This window comes from Schistocerca cancellata, chromosome 3 (genome assembly GCF_023864275.1).
Source record: "Schistocerca cancellata isolate TAMUIC-IGC-003103 chromosome 3, iqSchCanc2.1, whole genome shotgun sequence".
Lineage (NCBI taxonomy): Eukaryota > Metazoa > Arthropoda > Insecta > Orthoptera > Acrididae > Schistocerca > Schistocerca cancellata.
Window position 1 is genome coordinate 561,421,221 of NC_064628.1, and position 17,947 is coordinate 561,439,167.

Genomic DNA, 17,947 nt, shown 5'->3' on the forward strand with positions numbered 1-17,947 from the left:
CTAATCTAAAGTTAATGTGATTTGGCAGGAGAATTTTAAAAAGTCTGCTACTGAGAGGAGTCCACTATTGGGGAGTATCCAGGGAAGTTTTACTTTATTTAAACACTTATGCGGCTTAGCATAATAGTGAGTGAAATATTAATATAATTGGACATAGATATATTAAAAGACATTTAAAACTTGATTGGCGTTACTGGGTCCCAAATGATAATGCACTAGCCTAATGCTCAGGTTTTAGCTCAAGGTGTAATTAATTGTAAGTAAAAGTGTAAGAAACAACTACGGAAAGGAGGCTATAAATGGATTTACTTTAGTTCCTTAGGTTGATCGACAGAGTAGTGCGAAGTAAGCAGGCGGCATTCGGAAGTTCCAAACGCTTATCTCACAGTTAGCGGGACGCAAATCACAGTTCTAATATACTGAATATCCAAAGAAACTGGTACAACTGCCTAATATCGTGTATGGTCCCCGTGAGCTCACAGAAGTGCCGCACCAAGACGTGGCATGGACTCGACTAATGTCTGAGGTAGTGCTGGAGGGAACTGACACCATGAATCCTGCAGGCCTGCCAATAAATCTGTAAGAGCAGGAGACGGTGGAGATCTATTCTGAACAGCACGTCCCAAGGCATCCCAGATATGCTCAATAATTATCATGTCTGGGGAGTTTTGTGGACAGCGTAAGTGTTTAAACTCAGAATAGTGTTCCTGAAGCCACTCTGTAGAAATTCAGGACGTGTGGCGTGTCACATTGTCCTGTTGGAACTGCCTAAGTCCGTTGGAATGCACAATGGACACGAATGAATGCAGGTGATCATACAAGACGTTTACGTACATGTCACCTGTCAGAGTAGTACCTAGACGTATCATGGGTCCAATGTCACTCCAACTGCCTGCACGTGCCCCACACCTTTACAGAGCCTCCACTAGCTTGAACAGTCTCCTGCTGACATGCAGATCCCCTGGATTCACGAGGTTGTCTCCATACCCGTAGATGTCCATCCGCTCGATATAATTTTAAACGAGAGTCGTCCGACTGGTAATATGTTTCCAGTCATCAACAGTTCAGTGTGGGTATAGCTTTGTATCAAGTGGTGATCAAAGGTAAACGAGTGGTCCTTCTGCTCTGAAAGCCAGTGGCGTAGCGTAGTTGTAAAGGTTGGGGAGACTCCACATTTATTATAGGTAGACAAAATAGTACAATAAACAATAATTTAAACAAATGAAACAAAATGCATCAAATAAAACATTAACTACTACTACCACCACTACGGCCGCCACTAATAGTAATAATAATAATAATAATAATAATAATAATAATAATAATAATAATAAATAACTTGTTCAAGGAACGATGACAAATTTGTAGAACTCCAGCAGCAATAGAAAAAGCACTTACATTTTCTTGTATACAAGTGCAATCCGCCTGTCTTTTCTTTCCACGAATGAGTCTATAACTCGGTCTACAAAGATCTGATCACTGGATAACTCTCCAAGTAGTGTCCTTTCTATTGCTAACGAGCTCAAACACGACAGCCGGGTGTTGGACATTGAATTCTATAAATAATTCTTCACTCGTTTAAGAGTACTCATGCTTCGTTCACTGCCTGCTGTATTTGCATTAGGGTCAAAACCAAACGCAGGAACTTCGTTGTTTCTTCATAAACAGTGTCTAAATTATTGTTGACAATGTACTTTAAGAGTATTCTTGGAGATAAGTGTTTTTTGACATCAGCGTATATGTTAGACAGTGCATTTTCGAGTTGTTCTTGTTTGAAAAATGGGTACTGTTCTAATAACTGAAGCAGTTTCAACTTTGGAATTTCTTTTTCATAGTTCGGGAAACACTTTTCGTTCAAAAGTTCACAAACTGAATTTGGAGAAACTCTTGAAATCTTCTTTCCATCTGAACAATTTGCAAATCCAGTATCTCGTAAGTTAGTGCCCTGAGAAATGTCTTTTGACTTTCACGGAATGATAAGTTGCCATTCAAACACAAACTGCATTTAATGCATTCATCAACGAATGTTTCCGTTCTTAATTGCCGAAAGTTTATGAAAACAGTTCTTATTTCGTCGTGGCAAGCAGTTATACTGACAGATTTTGTCTGAAGAACATAAAAGAATTGAACAACATAAACAAAGCAGCTTCGGTAGAAACAAAGCAAGTAGACAAACGTAGGATCATCCATTCGTCGTTTCATTCTCACAGCATAGCTCAAAGATTATGGCTCCCACTGAGAGTCTGTGTCATCATTTGTATAATTAAAAACACTATATGGCTCTGAGAAATTACTAGATATTGTTCAAACCGCCCTGGAATGAAAGTTCCAGTGAGTGTTTCTTGCATGTGGCAGGTTAAATCCTTTCTCTTAGCAATACGGTTCGTTTTGATGATTTGCTGAAAAACGAATGGAATGCAGTAAAATCACTTACAAACATGCGTACTTGTCGTATGATTTTGGAGGCATGTAACAGTACCAAAATCAGTTGGTGTGCGGAACAATGAATAAACAACGCATAGGGACAGAACTGCTTCACCAATTGTTGTAATCCTCTTTTTCTCTACCCGCCATCATGGAAGCGCCGTCATATGTTTGACTAACCACTTTTCTTTCCACATTCCATTCTTTCAATACTGCATGAATAATGTTTGACAAACCTTCAGCAGTTTTATTTCCAGAAACATCGTAATATCCAACGAATCTTTCCTCAATTTTGTCTGCAATACAGTATCTGAATATTATACTCATTTGACTCTTGCATGACACGCCTAATATTTCATCAGCTTGAATCGAAATGAAATTGCAGTTCTTGAATTTCAGATCTTATTTTATCATTAACTGCCAGAGTTATCATTTCTATTACATCATTCTGTACATTTGGAGAAGTTCCTTTAAAGGTTGAAGATGATAACAGATGGTCTTGGATTAACTTCTCTCCTTGAGCTAGTAAAATCAACAATTCGAGATAGTTATCTTTGTAGCTGGAGGATTCCTCCTCTCAATGGCCGCGAAAGGCTAGTTCTTGTTTACAAAGAATTACAATTGCCTGAATAGTACAAGCCAATACTCTTATGTTGTATGCAACTTGTTCTTTGTATTTTATTGCTGTCAGACGAGCGGCATCAGAAAGGGCGTGCTCAATTCTACTTTTGCCCAATAACTGAAATGATTCTTTGTTCTGCAGGTGATGTTTTGATATCTGACGATTTGGTGCTTTCCGGTCAAAGTTCTTTATTGTACAAATGCCCTCATTGCACCATTCCTTTTCACCACCAAACAGAAGACATATATAACAATATAATCTGTTATTAACTGCATTCGCAGTCAGCCAAGTATACTTTTCGTACTAGGCTGCCTGAAATGTGAGTTTTTGTTTGGCTTCACTTAACACTACACTGAGTATAGGAGTAGGTCGTTTGTCCTCTATTCGCACTTTTCTTCGTACGGTATGTTAATGTAGAAAAAGGCGTTTTTTAAAAAAATTCTATAAGGTGTTCAGTTGCTCGCTCACTCATGTTGGCGACACAATGAAAATATGCACTAAAATCTCACAAGAATGACTATGAACACAAACCGCGCGACTGTTCACTTCCGTGTTAAAATCCTGCATAGAAGCGGCAGAGACTAGTCTCGATACCTGCTAGCAAGTGCAGCGCACCGGCCTTCATGGAAGAGGGGAAGTGGAAGGGGCGCAGGCGCACACAGCCAGGTAAGGAGAAGGGAGGCAGAGACTGAGAGCAGTCGAGTCTCAAGCAGGCAAATACACCAATACTCGGGCTGCGGCGCGGGCTACAAGACTGATGTCTTCGCACATTTAGAGCTCTTAGCAGAAAGTTATTTATATTTTTGTTATGAATTGCTGTTGAATCTTTTTTAAGCACGAATACATGGGAGACTAAGTCTCGAAGTCTCCCCTCACGCTACGCCACTGCTGAAAGCCCACATCGATGATGTTTCGTTGAATGGTCTGCACGCTGACGCTTGTTGTTGGCCCATCATAGAAATCTGCAGCAATTTGGCGATTGGTTGCCCTTCTGTCTCATTGAATGATTATTTTCAGTCGTCGTTGGTCCCGTTCTTGCAGGATCTTTGTCCGGCCACAGCGATGTCTGGGATTTGATGTTTTACCGGATTCCTGACATTCATGGTAAACTCGGAAATGATCGTTGCGGAAAATCCGCACTATACGCCCTCGCTCAAGGTCCGTCAAGTGCACGTCCACGCTGTCGCGGCATGCTACCAGTGTTAAAGACTGCGATGGAGCTCCGTATGCCACGGCAAACTGGCTGACACTGACGGCGGCGGTGCACAAATGCTGCGCAGCTAGCGCCATTCGACGGCCAACACCGCGGTTCCTGGTGTGTCCGCTGTGCCGTGCGTGTGATCATTGCTTGTACAGCCCTCTCGCAGTGTCCGGAGCAAGTATGGTGGGTCTGACACACCGGTGTCAATGTGTTCTTTTTTCCATTTCCAGGAGCGTATTTCACTTACACATTTCAAAAAATGACAGTATCAAACGCATTGTTCTTCAATATAAGCGTAAATTAGTTAAGTGTTATGCAGTAGCAAATGCAAGTTTGCCTTTTCCACGCCGTGCCTCGCTATACTTCCCTTCCACAGTTCAAGAAACAGGAAACATAGTCCTCGGAGGAAAATATCTCTTCTTCTCTATGCGGCATGGATATATTAACTGGAAATAACAATTTTGAAATTTCAACATTTTGTTGATGTAGGTTCATCTTTTTATTTCCTGAAGATATTATTACAAACTGCCAGTTGTAGTACATATATTTTGGTGATTAGTTTCGAATCGACTGGTTCATTCCCAAAGCTGACCTACTGAGGCTGCACTGAATGTGCCTCATCTTAATGACAACGATCTAAAATTGGCAATACATGCATCACATAGTGAGGGCAGATAAATGTCATAATTTACTTATGCTCATTATACAAATGTGGGTTTCATTCTGACTTGTATAGTGAGTGTATGCACATTGTGACATGCACAATAAAACGGTCTACTTATTTTTTTCCCCTCTTATACCCCAGGTGACTTTCATACATACTGATTAATTTCGTTTGTGTTCCTCTTTATACACAGTCTCCTAGCTTGCGGCTGATATATCCGCTGATTAAGTGGGGTTGCGGTGTGTAGTAGCTAATGTCATATGTAGAGAAATATTTCACCCACATACTAATACCTATCTCAAGTGTTAACTCATATTCCTCAATCAATATTTAGAATTATAAATAACTACATAAACTACATACCATTTTTAAAAAATTTCCACAGATTACAAAATAATACGTAATTATGTGAAGAAGTCCATAAAATATGTTTGCATGAAACTAGAATAAAGGACATTATTTGTTTGGTAGCTAGTCATAATCTGACAACAAATGAACGAAAGTTGGCGATCCTTATTGTATCAATCTGGTGAGTAGATTTGACTTGCATAGCTGCGATCTGTGACGAGCTGAAAATTGCCACATTAGTTTGCGAAGGAATTGTGCAAGTCATTGGTTACCAGAATGACGGCAAGTTCGTAACATATCCACCTCCATTTGCTATTTTTAAATGTGTGAAAAGTCAGCAGCTCCACATTCTTGCTGCAGATTCGAGGAGGAGATGCTGCTACAGGGCTGCTTCAGCTATTTCAATGGCCATATGGAGATTTAAAAATTGTTCCATTCACTTAAAATCACTTCATTTCAGCAGAACTTATAAATATCAATCTATACTAAAATCTATTCATTGTACAGTCATTTTACAGTTCCTGCTTGAGGCAGCGTTTGAAAGTACTAAATGCTACTTGGAGCAGTATACGTTGTTTTCAGGTATTTCATAATAATTCCAGCAGGTCCAATAAAATTTAATGACTAGATTAACATATTTTTTATTGTATTACTTTGCTGCAGTTATTAATATTTTAGCACTTCAATCCGTTAAAATCGACTACATTGCAAAACTCCTCTCTGTTAGAAGCATTCGTGTAACTTAAAACGAATCTTCCATTTTACACGTTTATACTGCACGAAAAAGTAATGTCTCCCCTGACACAGATGTAAGACGATGTGCAACGTTTTGGTTCAGCTTCCTAATACGGTGAATAGTCTGTCTGGTATTTAATAATGTGGTTCTTAGTGACATGTTCCGTTGTCTCTTTCTCCCGTGGTAGGGGATTTACTTCAGGTATATGTAACCATTTCGTGTTGGTACTTTGATGACGACTGCATTCTATCATTGTGCTACCATTAATCTCATTTATCAAACCGATGGTTATCAAAACTATAAATTCAGGCTCATTAGTTCTGGAGATAATTGACTACATTTCGCAGCTTGAGTAAAACAGTTAATAGACAGTTCTTTCATCAAGATGACACGAGGTGGACCATTACAGCATGCACTAACTTTTTTACTAGATCGTGAGGTATTAAATCAGTCATCTTTCGTTGCACTGTTCAATTGAATCAGCGTCTCTACTCTACTAATCTTGATGTCGACAAGACTATAAAGGCTAATGATTCTCTCTGTATAGACATGTGAAAGTTCTTAATTAGACATAAAATTTTCGTCCATGTGATTAGTACGTAGTCTCACCTACAATATTCGCTAACACAATAATATGATAGACTTTCATAGCTGAGTCAATATTTTCTGCAGCGGAAAAGACATAGCCTACATTAATGAGAGAATATGAATAATTATTCAAACAATATCAGCAATATTGGAGAAACGTTTAATATTTATTTATTTAAAATTTAAAACACGTATCTCTTAAATATAACTTTGCTTATGGTCGCTATCTAAACGTAACCTCCCAGTATAAATCGGACTTCACAACGACACACTAATCTTTTGTGAGAATTTTTGATCATCTGCATTCGTTCTAAATCATATAAATGATGTTGTCTAAGAAAAAGACAAACATCGCTTTGGTCTACAGACACCACAGAAAAGGCGAGGAAGGCTAGTAGGTGTTCCTAGGGCACGAGATTGGAAGCTGATAGAACTACGCCGCTTCATCGAGCAACGAAACAATGAAAAGGGGAACAACAGTACTGCAGCATAATAAGATGTTCAGTGGTTCTCAGGGGTAGATATGTGATGCACTCTGATCCGACACCATGTGGTCTAGGGATATGAAGATTTTGCTAGATCTGGTACGTCTGGTATCGAAAATACACAGAAACTAGCAACAGCAAGGTGTGTATGCCTTTCCAGTGCTGTGGAGTGGGCAGCATTAGGCTGTGTCACCCCCCAGAAAGCTGGTTCTCTGGTGGGGACCAGAAGTAAATTCATCAATGCTCAGGTTGCAACCATATAGATTCGTGAGCATTGTTTATGCTACAGCAATGCTTCAAGTCCGCACATGGGAGGCAGGACGGGCGTCGGATCTACCGCCCTTGGCAGCAGTGCATTGACAGAGGTCTGACCACAGCTGTCATGCAGCGTGGGTCGGAGCAGAGCGTTCTCACTTGGCGCTACCTGACAGGGGCTGACGATGAGTCAGTGCTGATGCTGCAGCCATGGGCATACAGTGGCACAAATATTGGTGGGGATTGTGCTGAAGTTGATGTCATCCGGGGAGTGAAAGCAGCTCCCCCTCCTCCCCTCCGCCCACACACACTCCACGATGTCCGGCAGGCAGCGTCTGGTGGCGCCAGTTATTAAACAGTCAGTAGTTAGTAGGATATCAGATCGACCCTCGATCCCATCAGTGTCAGATGCAGAACTGTAGCAAAAGTATCCGGACACCCCCAAAAATATACGTTTTCATATTAAGTGCATTTTGCTGCCACGTACTGCCAGGTGCTACATATCAGCGACCTCAGTAGTCACTAGACAGGCTTCGAACGTGGTCAGGTGACTGGGTGTCACTTGCATCATACGTCTATACGCGAGATTTCCACACTCCTAAACATCCCTAGGACAAATGTTTCGATGTGATAGTGAAGTGTAAACGTGAACTGACAAGTACACTACAAAAGCATAGAGGCCGACCTCGTCTGTTGACTGACAGAGACCGCCAACAGTCGCAGAGGGTCGTAATGTGTAATAGGCAGACATCTACCCAGACCATCACACAGGAATTCCAAACTGCTAGTACTATGACAGTTAGGAGTGAGATGAGAAAACTTGAATTTCATGGTCGATCGACTGCTAAAAAGCCATACATCACGCCAGTAAATGCCAAACGACGCCTCGCTTGGTGTAAGGAGCGTAAACATTGGACGACTGAACAATGGAAAAACGTTTTGTAGAGTGATGAATTACGGTACACAGTGTGGCGATCTCATGGCAGAGTGTGGGTATGGAGAATTCACGATGAACGTCATCTGCCAGCGTGTGTAGTGCCAACAGAAAAATTCAGAGGCGCGTGTTTCATGAAGGGGGTTTCACCCCCTGCTGTTTTGGGTGGCAGTATCACAGCACAGGCCTAAATTGATGTTTTAAGCACCTTCTTACTTGGCACAGTTGAAGAGAAATTCGGGGACGGTGATTACATCTTTCAACACGATAGAGCACCTGTTTATAATGCACGGCCTGTGGCAGAGTGGTTACACGACAATAACATCCCTGTAATGGACTGGCCTGCATGGAGTCCTGACCTGAGTCCAACAGAATATCTTTGGGATGTATAGGAATGCCAACTACGGGCAAGGCGTCACCGACTGACATCGATACCTCTCCTCAGTGCAGCACTCCTTTAAGAATGGCTGCCACGAACGAATATGCCGCTGGCAATGAGATGCAAGCATCACCTCCTCGGAGCTTCAGCGGTGGACCTACTATAGTTCGAATGTCATGCACAGAGCCCATTTAGCGTGTTTGCCAGTTACAAAACACTCACAGACTTCCATAGTGGCCAGAGATCGACATTTTCTGAATAGAAGGTATACTAAAGAGTGGCGAATTTATAAACCTTTTGTATTTGTATGTGTTAGCGACTGAAGCTCCAAACACAGCAACGAAGTTGCGTATTATGTCCGCTGTTTGATATTAGATGTAGAGTAAATTAATGCCTGAAGTCACTGTTCATGAACGGCAAGCGTTCCTCGCTCCTGCATTCACTAAAAAACCACACAGCGTGGAAGGGAGTCACAAAATAAAACTGGTCATGCTCGACATTATAGCAGCAGGAGGTAAAGATAGTAGCCAAATTAATTAAAACACTCTGAAATATGGAAAATTTATAGCTATTTTACTGGGACATGGAAGGAACAACTGTGATTGAAAAAAGAAAGCCGCAGTAACACTACATGCCGAGCGGCGCTTGGAAAGATATCTAAACGTTGAAATTATAACAGGAATAAAGGAAAAATAATGTGAACGATACTGTATACATAACTATAAAGTTCAGTATAAGAAAATAACTCTACAAAAGTTTAACGTAATGATATATATAAATCTAATTTGATCTGCAATGGTACACCGTTGTTAGCAAGAAAATGGTGTGAAAATAATTAATAAATAAATAAATTTCAACGAATAAAAATTTATTGCAAAAGAGTTAGATCCCTTTTATGGGTATAGCTCTGTGTACATGATATTCATTCGATGATCTCCATATAGGTTTCAAGTGGCAATTCATACTGAAGCTATGTTATTTTTCCTGTTTTCATACAAGAGTTCGATAGGGCCCTAATAAATCGACTCCGTAAATGCCAACATAATCCATTTTTAGCTTTCTCTTTTTTAAGTACAATCGTACTCAAAAGTAAGATTTCTTCTATCAGTGGGCTCCTGTACAAAATAATACCAATAATTACACAACTGAGTGCCTGGTACATCATAAATTGGATTTTTTATGCACTGTATTAATATGTTACCGGAAAATATTCCACTTAGCTGCCAGTGCTTTCGAACTAGCCACTGTGAGAGGCCTGAATAAATCCTTCTCTCATAATAGAGCAGTTCAGTCGTACTGAACGTCCTAGACAAATCCTTACCTCAATTTCATCAGCACACTTTATACGGTCCAGGTATGCTCAAACAATGTTACTTTCAAAACAAATTACGTATGTCAGTTACTTTACTAAATATGTATTTACATCAGCAAGTATTCTTTTTTTTATCTATCAACAATTTAGTCGAAAAGAACCCAAAAAACTTTCTTAATTCACTTCTCTCAATCTGACACCACAATTAAGTTTTCAGGTTTTGAAATGTAATTTATTAATACATTTTGTCAGCGTCATTTTGTAATACGTGGGATCTACTTAATGAAACCTATTTTACTTTAATTTTAATAACTTTAGTGTAATGACCTGCAATTACACACTGCTGAGGTTCGATCCATTCCTAACAAGAATAGAGATGATCGGCTGGCTAATGGTCAGGCAACACCCAAATTGTTACTACGCTGAAGCTACTGCAGTTTACTTCGCAATAGTAACGCTTAAACACAAATACATAGTTGTTAGCTGCGTCGTGTATCAGTAAATATGTATAGAGATTGTGAAATGGTGTAAAGTATTTCATTAATAATGCCTTTTCGCTTTTATTTTCTCAAGTCACTGAGAGGAAATTATTAATTTTATTACAATGAATACAAAAATAATACATTCATCCTTAAGTAAATAAAATAAACGTACATGAAATTAATAATTCCATCTTACTGAGAAGAGAAAACTGAAAACTAAGTGAGCTATAATGGACAGTACCACAAGTTGCACTTGTGCCGTTTTCCGAAATTTCTTAACATTTGTCACATTTAAGTATCAGGATTATGTTCGGGGAAGATGAAACTGACATTTCGCAGTGACTTGTTACTTATACCTTAATGACATTTGTGTCGAGTTTTTGATTAAATCCTTTACTGGCATTCAGTATTCAGTAAAAAGGTGCTGTTTCTCCTCTTCTCAGCAACCGGTGAATATCTGTAACATTTGTGAAGTTGAGGTATCAGTATTATATTCAACAACGTCTAAACCCCACATTAAGGGAGATATTTCGAAGTGCCTCAGTAATTATGCATTAAAGATGTATGGTTCAAATTCTTGGTGAATTTCTTTCCTTTTAGTCATTATTAATCTGTAATGTGCTGATTTTCCTCTCCTCTGCAATCAGTTAATGTCTGTAACAGGAAACAAAAATAATACATACATATATATTAAGAGGTAAGTAATGAAATCTTAGCCTACCCCTAAAATGCTTTACAGCATATATAAACATATGTTGGAGGGAAAATTGCATTTCATAGCACCTGAAGCACGTGGGACATTCCTTATATTCAAGAAAGGATATAGAACTAATTGAGAAAATTATCGAAGAATAAGGTTACTGAATAAAACAGCAAGGTATACTAAAAAATCATTACAAAAGAATGAGCAAAACTGCTGTAGTCAGCTTAACAGAAGAGGAAGCAAGATTCAGGGGACGAAAGTGCTAACATAACAATCTTGAATCAAACTGTAGAAAAACATACAGACCAGAGTAAGGAAATATATTCTACTTTGATTTCATTAAACCGTTTGACCGTGATCTAGACAACAGAGGTATCTCTAACAGTTTAAGGGAAGTCATAAAGTGCATATATGAATAGTCGCTTGTATCTGTTGTAGGGAAGAGTATTCAAAATAGCTTTAGAGAGCATCGGGGATAAAGGTGCAGCTAATCTCTTTACTTTGCCCAAAAAATCAATTCTATAATCTTACTATACTATTTGATAACTAATAGGTAACTATTACTGACACTGAGAACAATCTGGGAAGAGAAGCATGTCAACAGTAAAGAGAGTTCGCTTCATGCAACCAGAAGTTACCTGGTAAGAAACAAAGACAATTGCAGTTTACGTGAAAAAGTAAATTTTGTCATGCATTGTAATACATGGGAAGTAGTAGAACAAGTAACAAATAATAAGTGCTTCGCGTGCAATAAGTCACACGATGGCGGAATTGAGTTTGGAAATTAATATCGAGAAACTGAGGTTAATGAATGGCAGCAATAAGTATGGGAACGAAAGCTGGTTAAAAAAATAAATAAGATGATGCACTAAGAATCCAAAGTGCACAAATTAAATTCCTGAGATGTGCCGTAGGACGCACATTTTCGAACAAGAAGTTCAGAAATAAGAGCAGAGTTACGATTAATAACACGAAACGAAAAATTAGAAGAAGGCTGAAGCAAATGTGAGGAGCACATCAGTAGGACGGAAGTTGACAGACGCACAAAAAATACTACATTTATATTATGCAGTACGAAGAAGCAACATGGGGAAACCCTAAACGAGGTTAAAAGACAGACTAGTCTCAGTAAGTAGGCCAAACAGGCGATGTCTAATATGTACAGAAGAACATAACGATGATGACACCGTAGGTGTAAATAATAATAAGCCGTGAATTATAGTTCTCTTGTTCCTTTGCTTTCCCGGTCTTATCAAGATTTTGAAAGAATTTTTGCATGGAGGATCGTCCTCTATTAGTGTTTCGAATTTGTATAAAGGGTTTTTCCATACCGTTAGAAGAGTTTTTGCAGCAAGATATTCATGTTAGTACTTACCTCTTGTGGCATATCATATTGTATCAGGAAATGGCATGAGTGGCACGTTCTCTCTCCAGAATGCCATGCGCTCGCCATATGGGTCGTGTGCGATCGAGAAGTTGGCCTGCATCAGCAGGTACCTGTGGCTGGCTAGGTCGTAGGGCTGCCACACCACGGGATCCGCCTCAGGAGTAGGGTTGCTGTTGAGACACACAGTACATGCATTATCCTTTACGCCTTCTAGAGATCCTCATAAGAAAACGTGAACAGCGAGACTAAAAGTTACTTATTAATTAAGTGATGAAGGAAGTTCAAAACAGACCATGGTTAATTCACTGATATTCAGTTATATAAGCATTCCAGAAAAAGTATCAGTAACCTTGAGGAGAACTGGCGACTGTTCGAAGTAACATCAACTCTATAATTGAGAATGACTTCAGTTCCGCAATACCGAGAGGAATTAATTTTTTTTATCTTTATTGTAATTTCATGCCTCAGCTGAGGGGGGTCGGTAGCGGCCTACATACGGCACTCTTCGGCCAAAAGACACAACACAAATACATGGAAGGCATAGAAAACAGAAAAAAAACATGATAAAGATGAACACTGCACAAGGTGTCAGACGTCGTTCGATGGAAGACACTGTGATGAAGGGTGGCACCACTTGAAAACAGATGAAGACGTCCAGGTGGAGACACGAACGTAGGAGAAAACACTGATGAAGACACTGTACACAAACAAAGAGACACTGACGCACGGAAAACACTGGCGACGATCATCGGCGAAGCACTCACACTGACGAAGGGGGGGGGGGGCTGCCTCCAGGTCAAAGGGAGAGGTAGGAGTGCGGGAAGGTGGGGTGGAGCCAGTGGGAGAAAGAAGGGATGGTGGGGGGGGGGAGGAGAGAGGGGGGATGGAAGCCTGGGGAGAGTGGTGGAAGCGGGAGACGTGGGAGTGAGGAGGGGGTAGGAAGGTGAGGAGGGAGAGTGGGAGCCCTCCAGGAAAAAAGGGAGGAGAGAGTCAGAGCTGGTACAAGGGGTAGATGGACCGGACAAGGACATCATCAGTGAGGGGGTTGGCAGAAGCCACCTTGGGAGAGGGTATGGATGGTGTGAAGACGGAGAGCGGGTGGGATGCAAGAATATAGGCATGGCAATGGGCAGGGTTGGACGAGGATGGGAGAGACAAGTAGGTGTGGAGGATTGAGCTTGCAGGAGGTGTAAAGGATTTGTATCCGTTCAACGAAAAGGAGAAGGTGCGAGAACATAATCAAGTCATATAGGATCCACATGGGGGATGAGAGACGAATGTGGTAGGCAAGGTGGAGCACAAGTCGTTCAAGGAATTGGAGGACTTATAGTAGGTGGGAGGAGCAGAGATCCAGGCGGGATGGGCATAGCAGAGAACAGGGCGAATGAGGGATTTATAAGTGTGTAGGATGGTGGAAGGGTCCAGACCCCATTTGCGGCCAGAAAGGAGTTTGAGGAGGCGGAGTCGCGAATGTGCCTTGGCTTGGATCGTCAGGAGATAGGGGTTCCAGGAAAGGCGATGGCCAAGGGTCACACCAAGGTACTTGAGGGTTGGGATCAGGTGAATGGGATGGTCATAGATGGTGATATAAAAATCAAGGAGGTTGAAGGAAGGGGCGGTTTTGCCTTTAATGACTGTCTGGGTTTTGGAAGGATTGACCTTGAGCAGCCACTGGTTACACCAAGTGGTGAACCAGTCAACATGGGATTGGTGAAGATGCTGTGAGCGTAGCAGGGTGGGGGCGAGGGCAAGGAAGGCAGCATCATCAGCGAACCGGAAGAGGTGAATGGGAGGTGAAGGTGGCGGCATGTCCGCTGTATACAGCAGGTACAGAAAAGGGGAGAGGATGGAACCTTGGAGCACACTGGCGGAGGGGTAGAAGGTGTAGGAATCTGTGTTATGGATGGTGACATAGGAAGGATGGTGGGAAAGAATGGAGGAAATCAGAAGGACATAATTAACAGGAAGGGCTAAGGTTTGGAGTTTCAAGAGGAGACCAGAATGCCATACATGGTTCAAGGTCAAGGGAGAGGAAGATGGCGGAGCAACGAGAGTTGGGTTGTTTGGTTAGGAGGTGAGAGAGGTGGAGAAGAAGGTCATCGGCAGAGAAGGATGGCTGAAAGTGGGAAGGAGGCGGTGCTGGTGGAGATGCTGCTGGATGCGTCAGGACCTTGCTGAAGACTGAGGTAAGACTGATGGGATGGTAGGAGGAGACAGTGGATGGAGGTTTGTCGGGTTTGAGGAACATCAGGATCTGGTAGGTTTTCCACAAGTTGGGGTAGAAGACCACATTATAAAGTCAGTCCCGGGTGGACAGGAAGGAGGTGGGAGCTTCACGGAGATGATGATAGGTAACACTGTCATGACCAGGAGTGGTGTTGCATTTGGTGTGGAGTCTAGAGATGTGATCATGAGTAGTGATTGGGGCATTGAGTTTGGTGTGTGTAATGTTGTCCAAGTACTGTAAGCCAGGAGTGAGTGGAGGGGCAGAGGTGTCAGCTCAATCACGGACATCATGGAAGAAGGAGTAATCGAACTGGGGATCATCAGGGATGGTAAAGACATCAGAGAGGGAAGAAGCAAAGTGGTTGGCCTTACTAAAGTTATCAGGAAAGGGGTGGTCATCATGAAGGAGAGGTTAGATCCAATAAGACGGTGGAAGGCTGACCAGTATATAGAGGTGTTGCATAATACAGGTGAATGTCTGTCGCCAGTCCCAGTATTTCTTGGCCACGACCAAGTTTCAGACGTGTCATCGGAGCTGCCGGCGGCGTAGTAGTGTGCCCAGGTCACGCGTGTGAAGGAAGGCATGGTAGAGGTGGCGGGATTCACGGAGGAGGAGTATGGCCTGTGGGGATAAAGTGGGATGGTGTGGGTGGATGGTGACAATAGGGAAGTGGGCCTGCTCACCCTCAGACAAGGTCTGGTGGAGAAAGGAGGTGGCACGTGTAATGTCATCAGGGTGGTGGTAGATGAGGGGGTGGCTTTTGATCTGGGTAGTGAGGGTAGCGCGGTATGCATACCAGTCGGCACAGGAATAGTCATGGACATATTTCCGGGGAGGGTCGAAGTGAGGGTCAGGACGGGGGTGACGACTGTCTGATACTGTGAGCAGGACATTGAGATGATCACTGCCAATGGGGTCGAGGACCCACCATCATGAGGCCAAGGAAGTTAGGGGAATCCAGGATGACATAGAGAGTGGTATTGGATTCAGGGTGGGTGTGACAGGGAATGGGAACGAGGTCACCTTGGAGGGTGGAGAGGAATCGATGCCACCGCCATATCTGGGTGGTGGAACAACTGTGGATGTTCAGGTTGGCAGCAATCACGTAGCAGGAGAAGCTACGGTCGATATGGGAAAGGAGGTCGAAAGGAATAGGGGCAGACATAGATGGTGGTGCAGGTAAAGGTAAGGCTGGGGAAGAAGAGACTGAGGATCAGGTGTTCTGTGGGGTCCAGAAGGAGGGGCTGGAGCTGAACAGGGGTCTGGCAGTGGTGGCCAATGACTAACTTGCCACGTGCTATTAGGAGGGCAGTATGAGAGTGGTGGAGTGTTGGAGGGTATGGGAACGCTGAAAGTGGTGGATATTTTGAAGGACAATGGTGATGAATCTGATGATATCCTCAGCTGTGGGGAGGGCATGAAAGTTGTTACCAGGAGGGGTGGGATCATCAATGGGACAGGCAGGCACAGTGAGTTCGGGAGAGATGGGAGGAGGCCCGGGCCTTACATTTTTGGAAGTAGGTGGGGTGAGGAAGGCTACAGATGTTGCAGGTGGGGGGGAGGGGGTTCAAGGTTGGGACACTGCCAGAGGAAATGTGCCTGTTTGCAGTGAGGGCAGACAGGGGCCTCGCGACACTCAGATGGTTGGTACACATTGTACTAGAGGCACCTCTGGCAGCAAACGGACTCGGGAGGGAAACGGGAAGGGTCGAATTTGTAACGGCGGTTAAAAAACAGGGCGCCCTCTTTGAAGAGGCGGTCGATGGAGGGGGCGGACTCTGAGAATAAAAAAAATGGTTCAAATGGCTCGGAGCACTATGAGACTTAACATCTGAGGTCATCAGTCCCCTAGAACTTAGAACTACTTAAACCTAACTAACCTAAGGACATCACACACATCCATGCCCGAGGCAGGATTCGAACCTGCTATCATAGCGGTCACGCGGTTCCAGACTGTATCGCCTAGAACCGCTCGGCCGCCCCAGCTGGCCTCTGAGAATACATGAAGAAGGTAGGGGTGGTAGAATTATGGATGCGGCGAGCCGCACGGATTTCAAGGTTGGGATGGGCGTTAAGCTCCGCCAACACCTCCTCCTTGATCACTTGTCTAAGCCGAGTGATCACGGCGGTGAGGGTCGGCGAGTGGCACAGGGGTTGAGGTTGACGAGAGGAGGGGATGGATGGAGCAGGGGTGAGGGAGGCATTGGGGCCGAAGTGGATACGGGGGATTCACGAGAGGAATTAAGAGTTCTCTAGTATGCTATATGCAGCTGAAACCACTCACTAAAGATAAGATTCCGTTGAATAACCTAACTGCTACGTTTCGTCTACTGTTCGAAATAGTCGCAGACCGTTGGGATGGGACTGAACTTTGTAAGTAGGCTGTTTATGTTTTCTTTATGTAAGTAGGCTGTTTATGTTTTCTTATTGGCAACGCTACGTAGCGCTCTGTATGAAAATCACTGGCTGTGCTGTGTGCAGTCTGTGGCTAGTTTGCATTGTTGTCTGCCATTGTAGTGTTGGGCAGCTGGATGTGAACAGCGCGTAGCGTTGCGCAGTTGGAGGTGAGCCGCCAGCAGTGGTGGATGTGGGGAGGGAGATGGCGGAGTTTTGAAATTGAACTGCTATATATTGTATTGCAGTAGGCTCGCTGTATTGCAGTAGTTCGAGTAACGAAGATTTTTGGTGAAGTAAGTGATTTGTGAAACGTATAGGTTAATGTTAGTCAGGGCCATTCCTTTGTAGGGATTTCTGAAAGTCAGATTGCGTTGCGCTAAAAAAATATTGTGTGTCAGTTTAAGCACAGTCGTATATAAAATGTTCTAAGGGGACGTTTCAACTTGTGTAATTTAGACGGCCATTGCGGCTAAAATAAGGAGCTTAACTATTCTTCAAACCAGAATCGTGTGCAAGCAGCTCTGTGAACACACTGATGCCCTCTTCGAACGCGGGAGTGTCCACAGCATACGCATCATCAAGATCTAGAACACAGGGCCACACCGGGTCAGTCCTAATGCTGTAACAAACGCTGTCGTTCACCTTAACATTACCCTCAATACGTTGACTCTAGTGGTGGTACGAAAAACACCCACAAAAAATTACAGGACCACCTCCGACCATAACTACTCTAGCGTACTCTCGCGTACACCGTGCGTTATAGCTGTCACCACGTCGTAGATGCTGGTTCGGACTGACCTGAA

The 17,947-nt window shown here is 42.8% G+C and overlaps 1 protein-coding gene across 4 annotated transcripts in view; it reads right to left on the reverse strand.

Moving 5' to 3' along the window:
- Positions 1-10,515: 10,515 nt before the first annotated feature.
- Positions 10,516-17,947, reverse strand: part of LOC126175411 (cholinesterase-like) — a 411,608-nt gene continuing 404,176 nt past the window's right edge. For 2 of the 4 annotated variants that reach the window (XM_049922208.1, XM_049922206.1), the window contains exons 11-12: positions 12,509-12,690; positions 10,517-11,084 (exon numbers count right to left, since the gene is read on the reverse strand). In XM_049922208.1, coding sequence (XP_049778165.1) covers positions 12,522-12,690 — 169 coding nt within the window. In that variant the 3' untranslated portion in view covers positions 10,517-11,084; positions 12,509-12,521. Of the gene's footprint in view, positions 11,085-12,508; positions 12,691-17,947 lie in introns of all 4 variants that reach the window. The other 2 variants (XM_049922209.1, XM_049922207.1) reach the window with 2 other exon arrangements.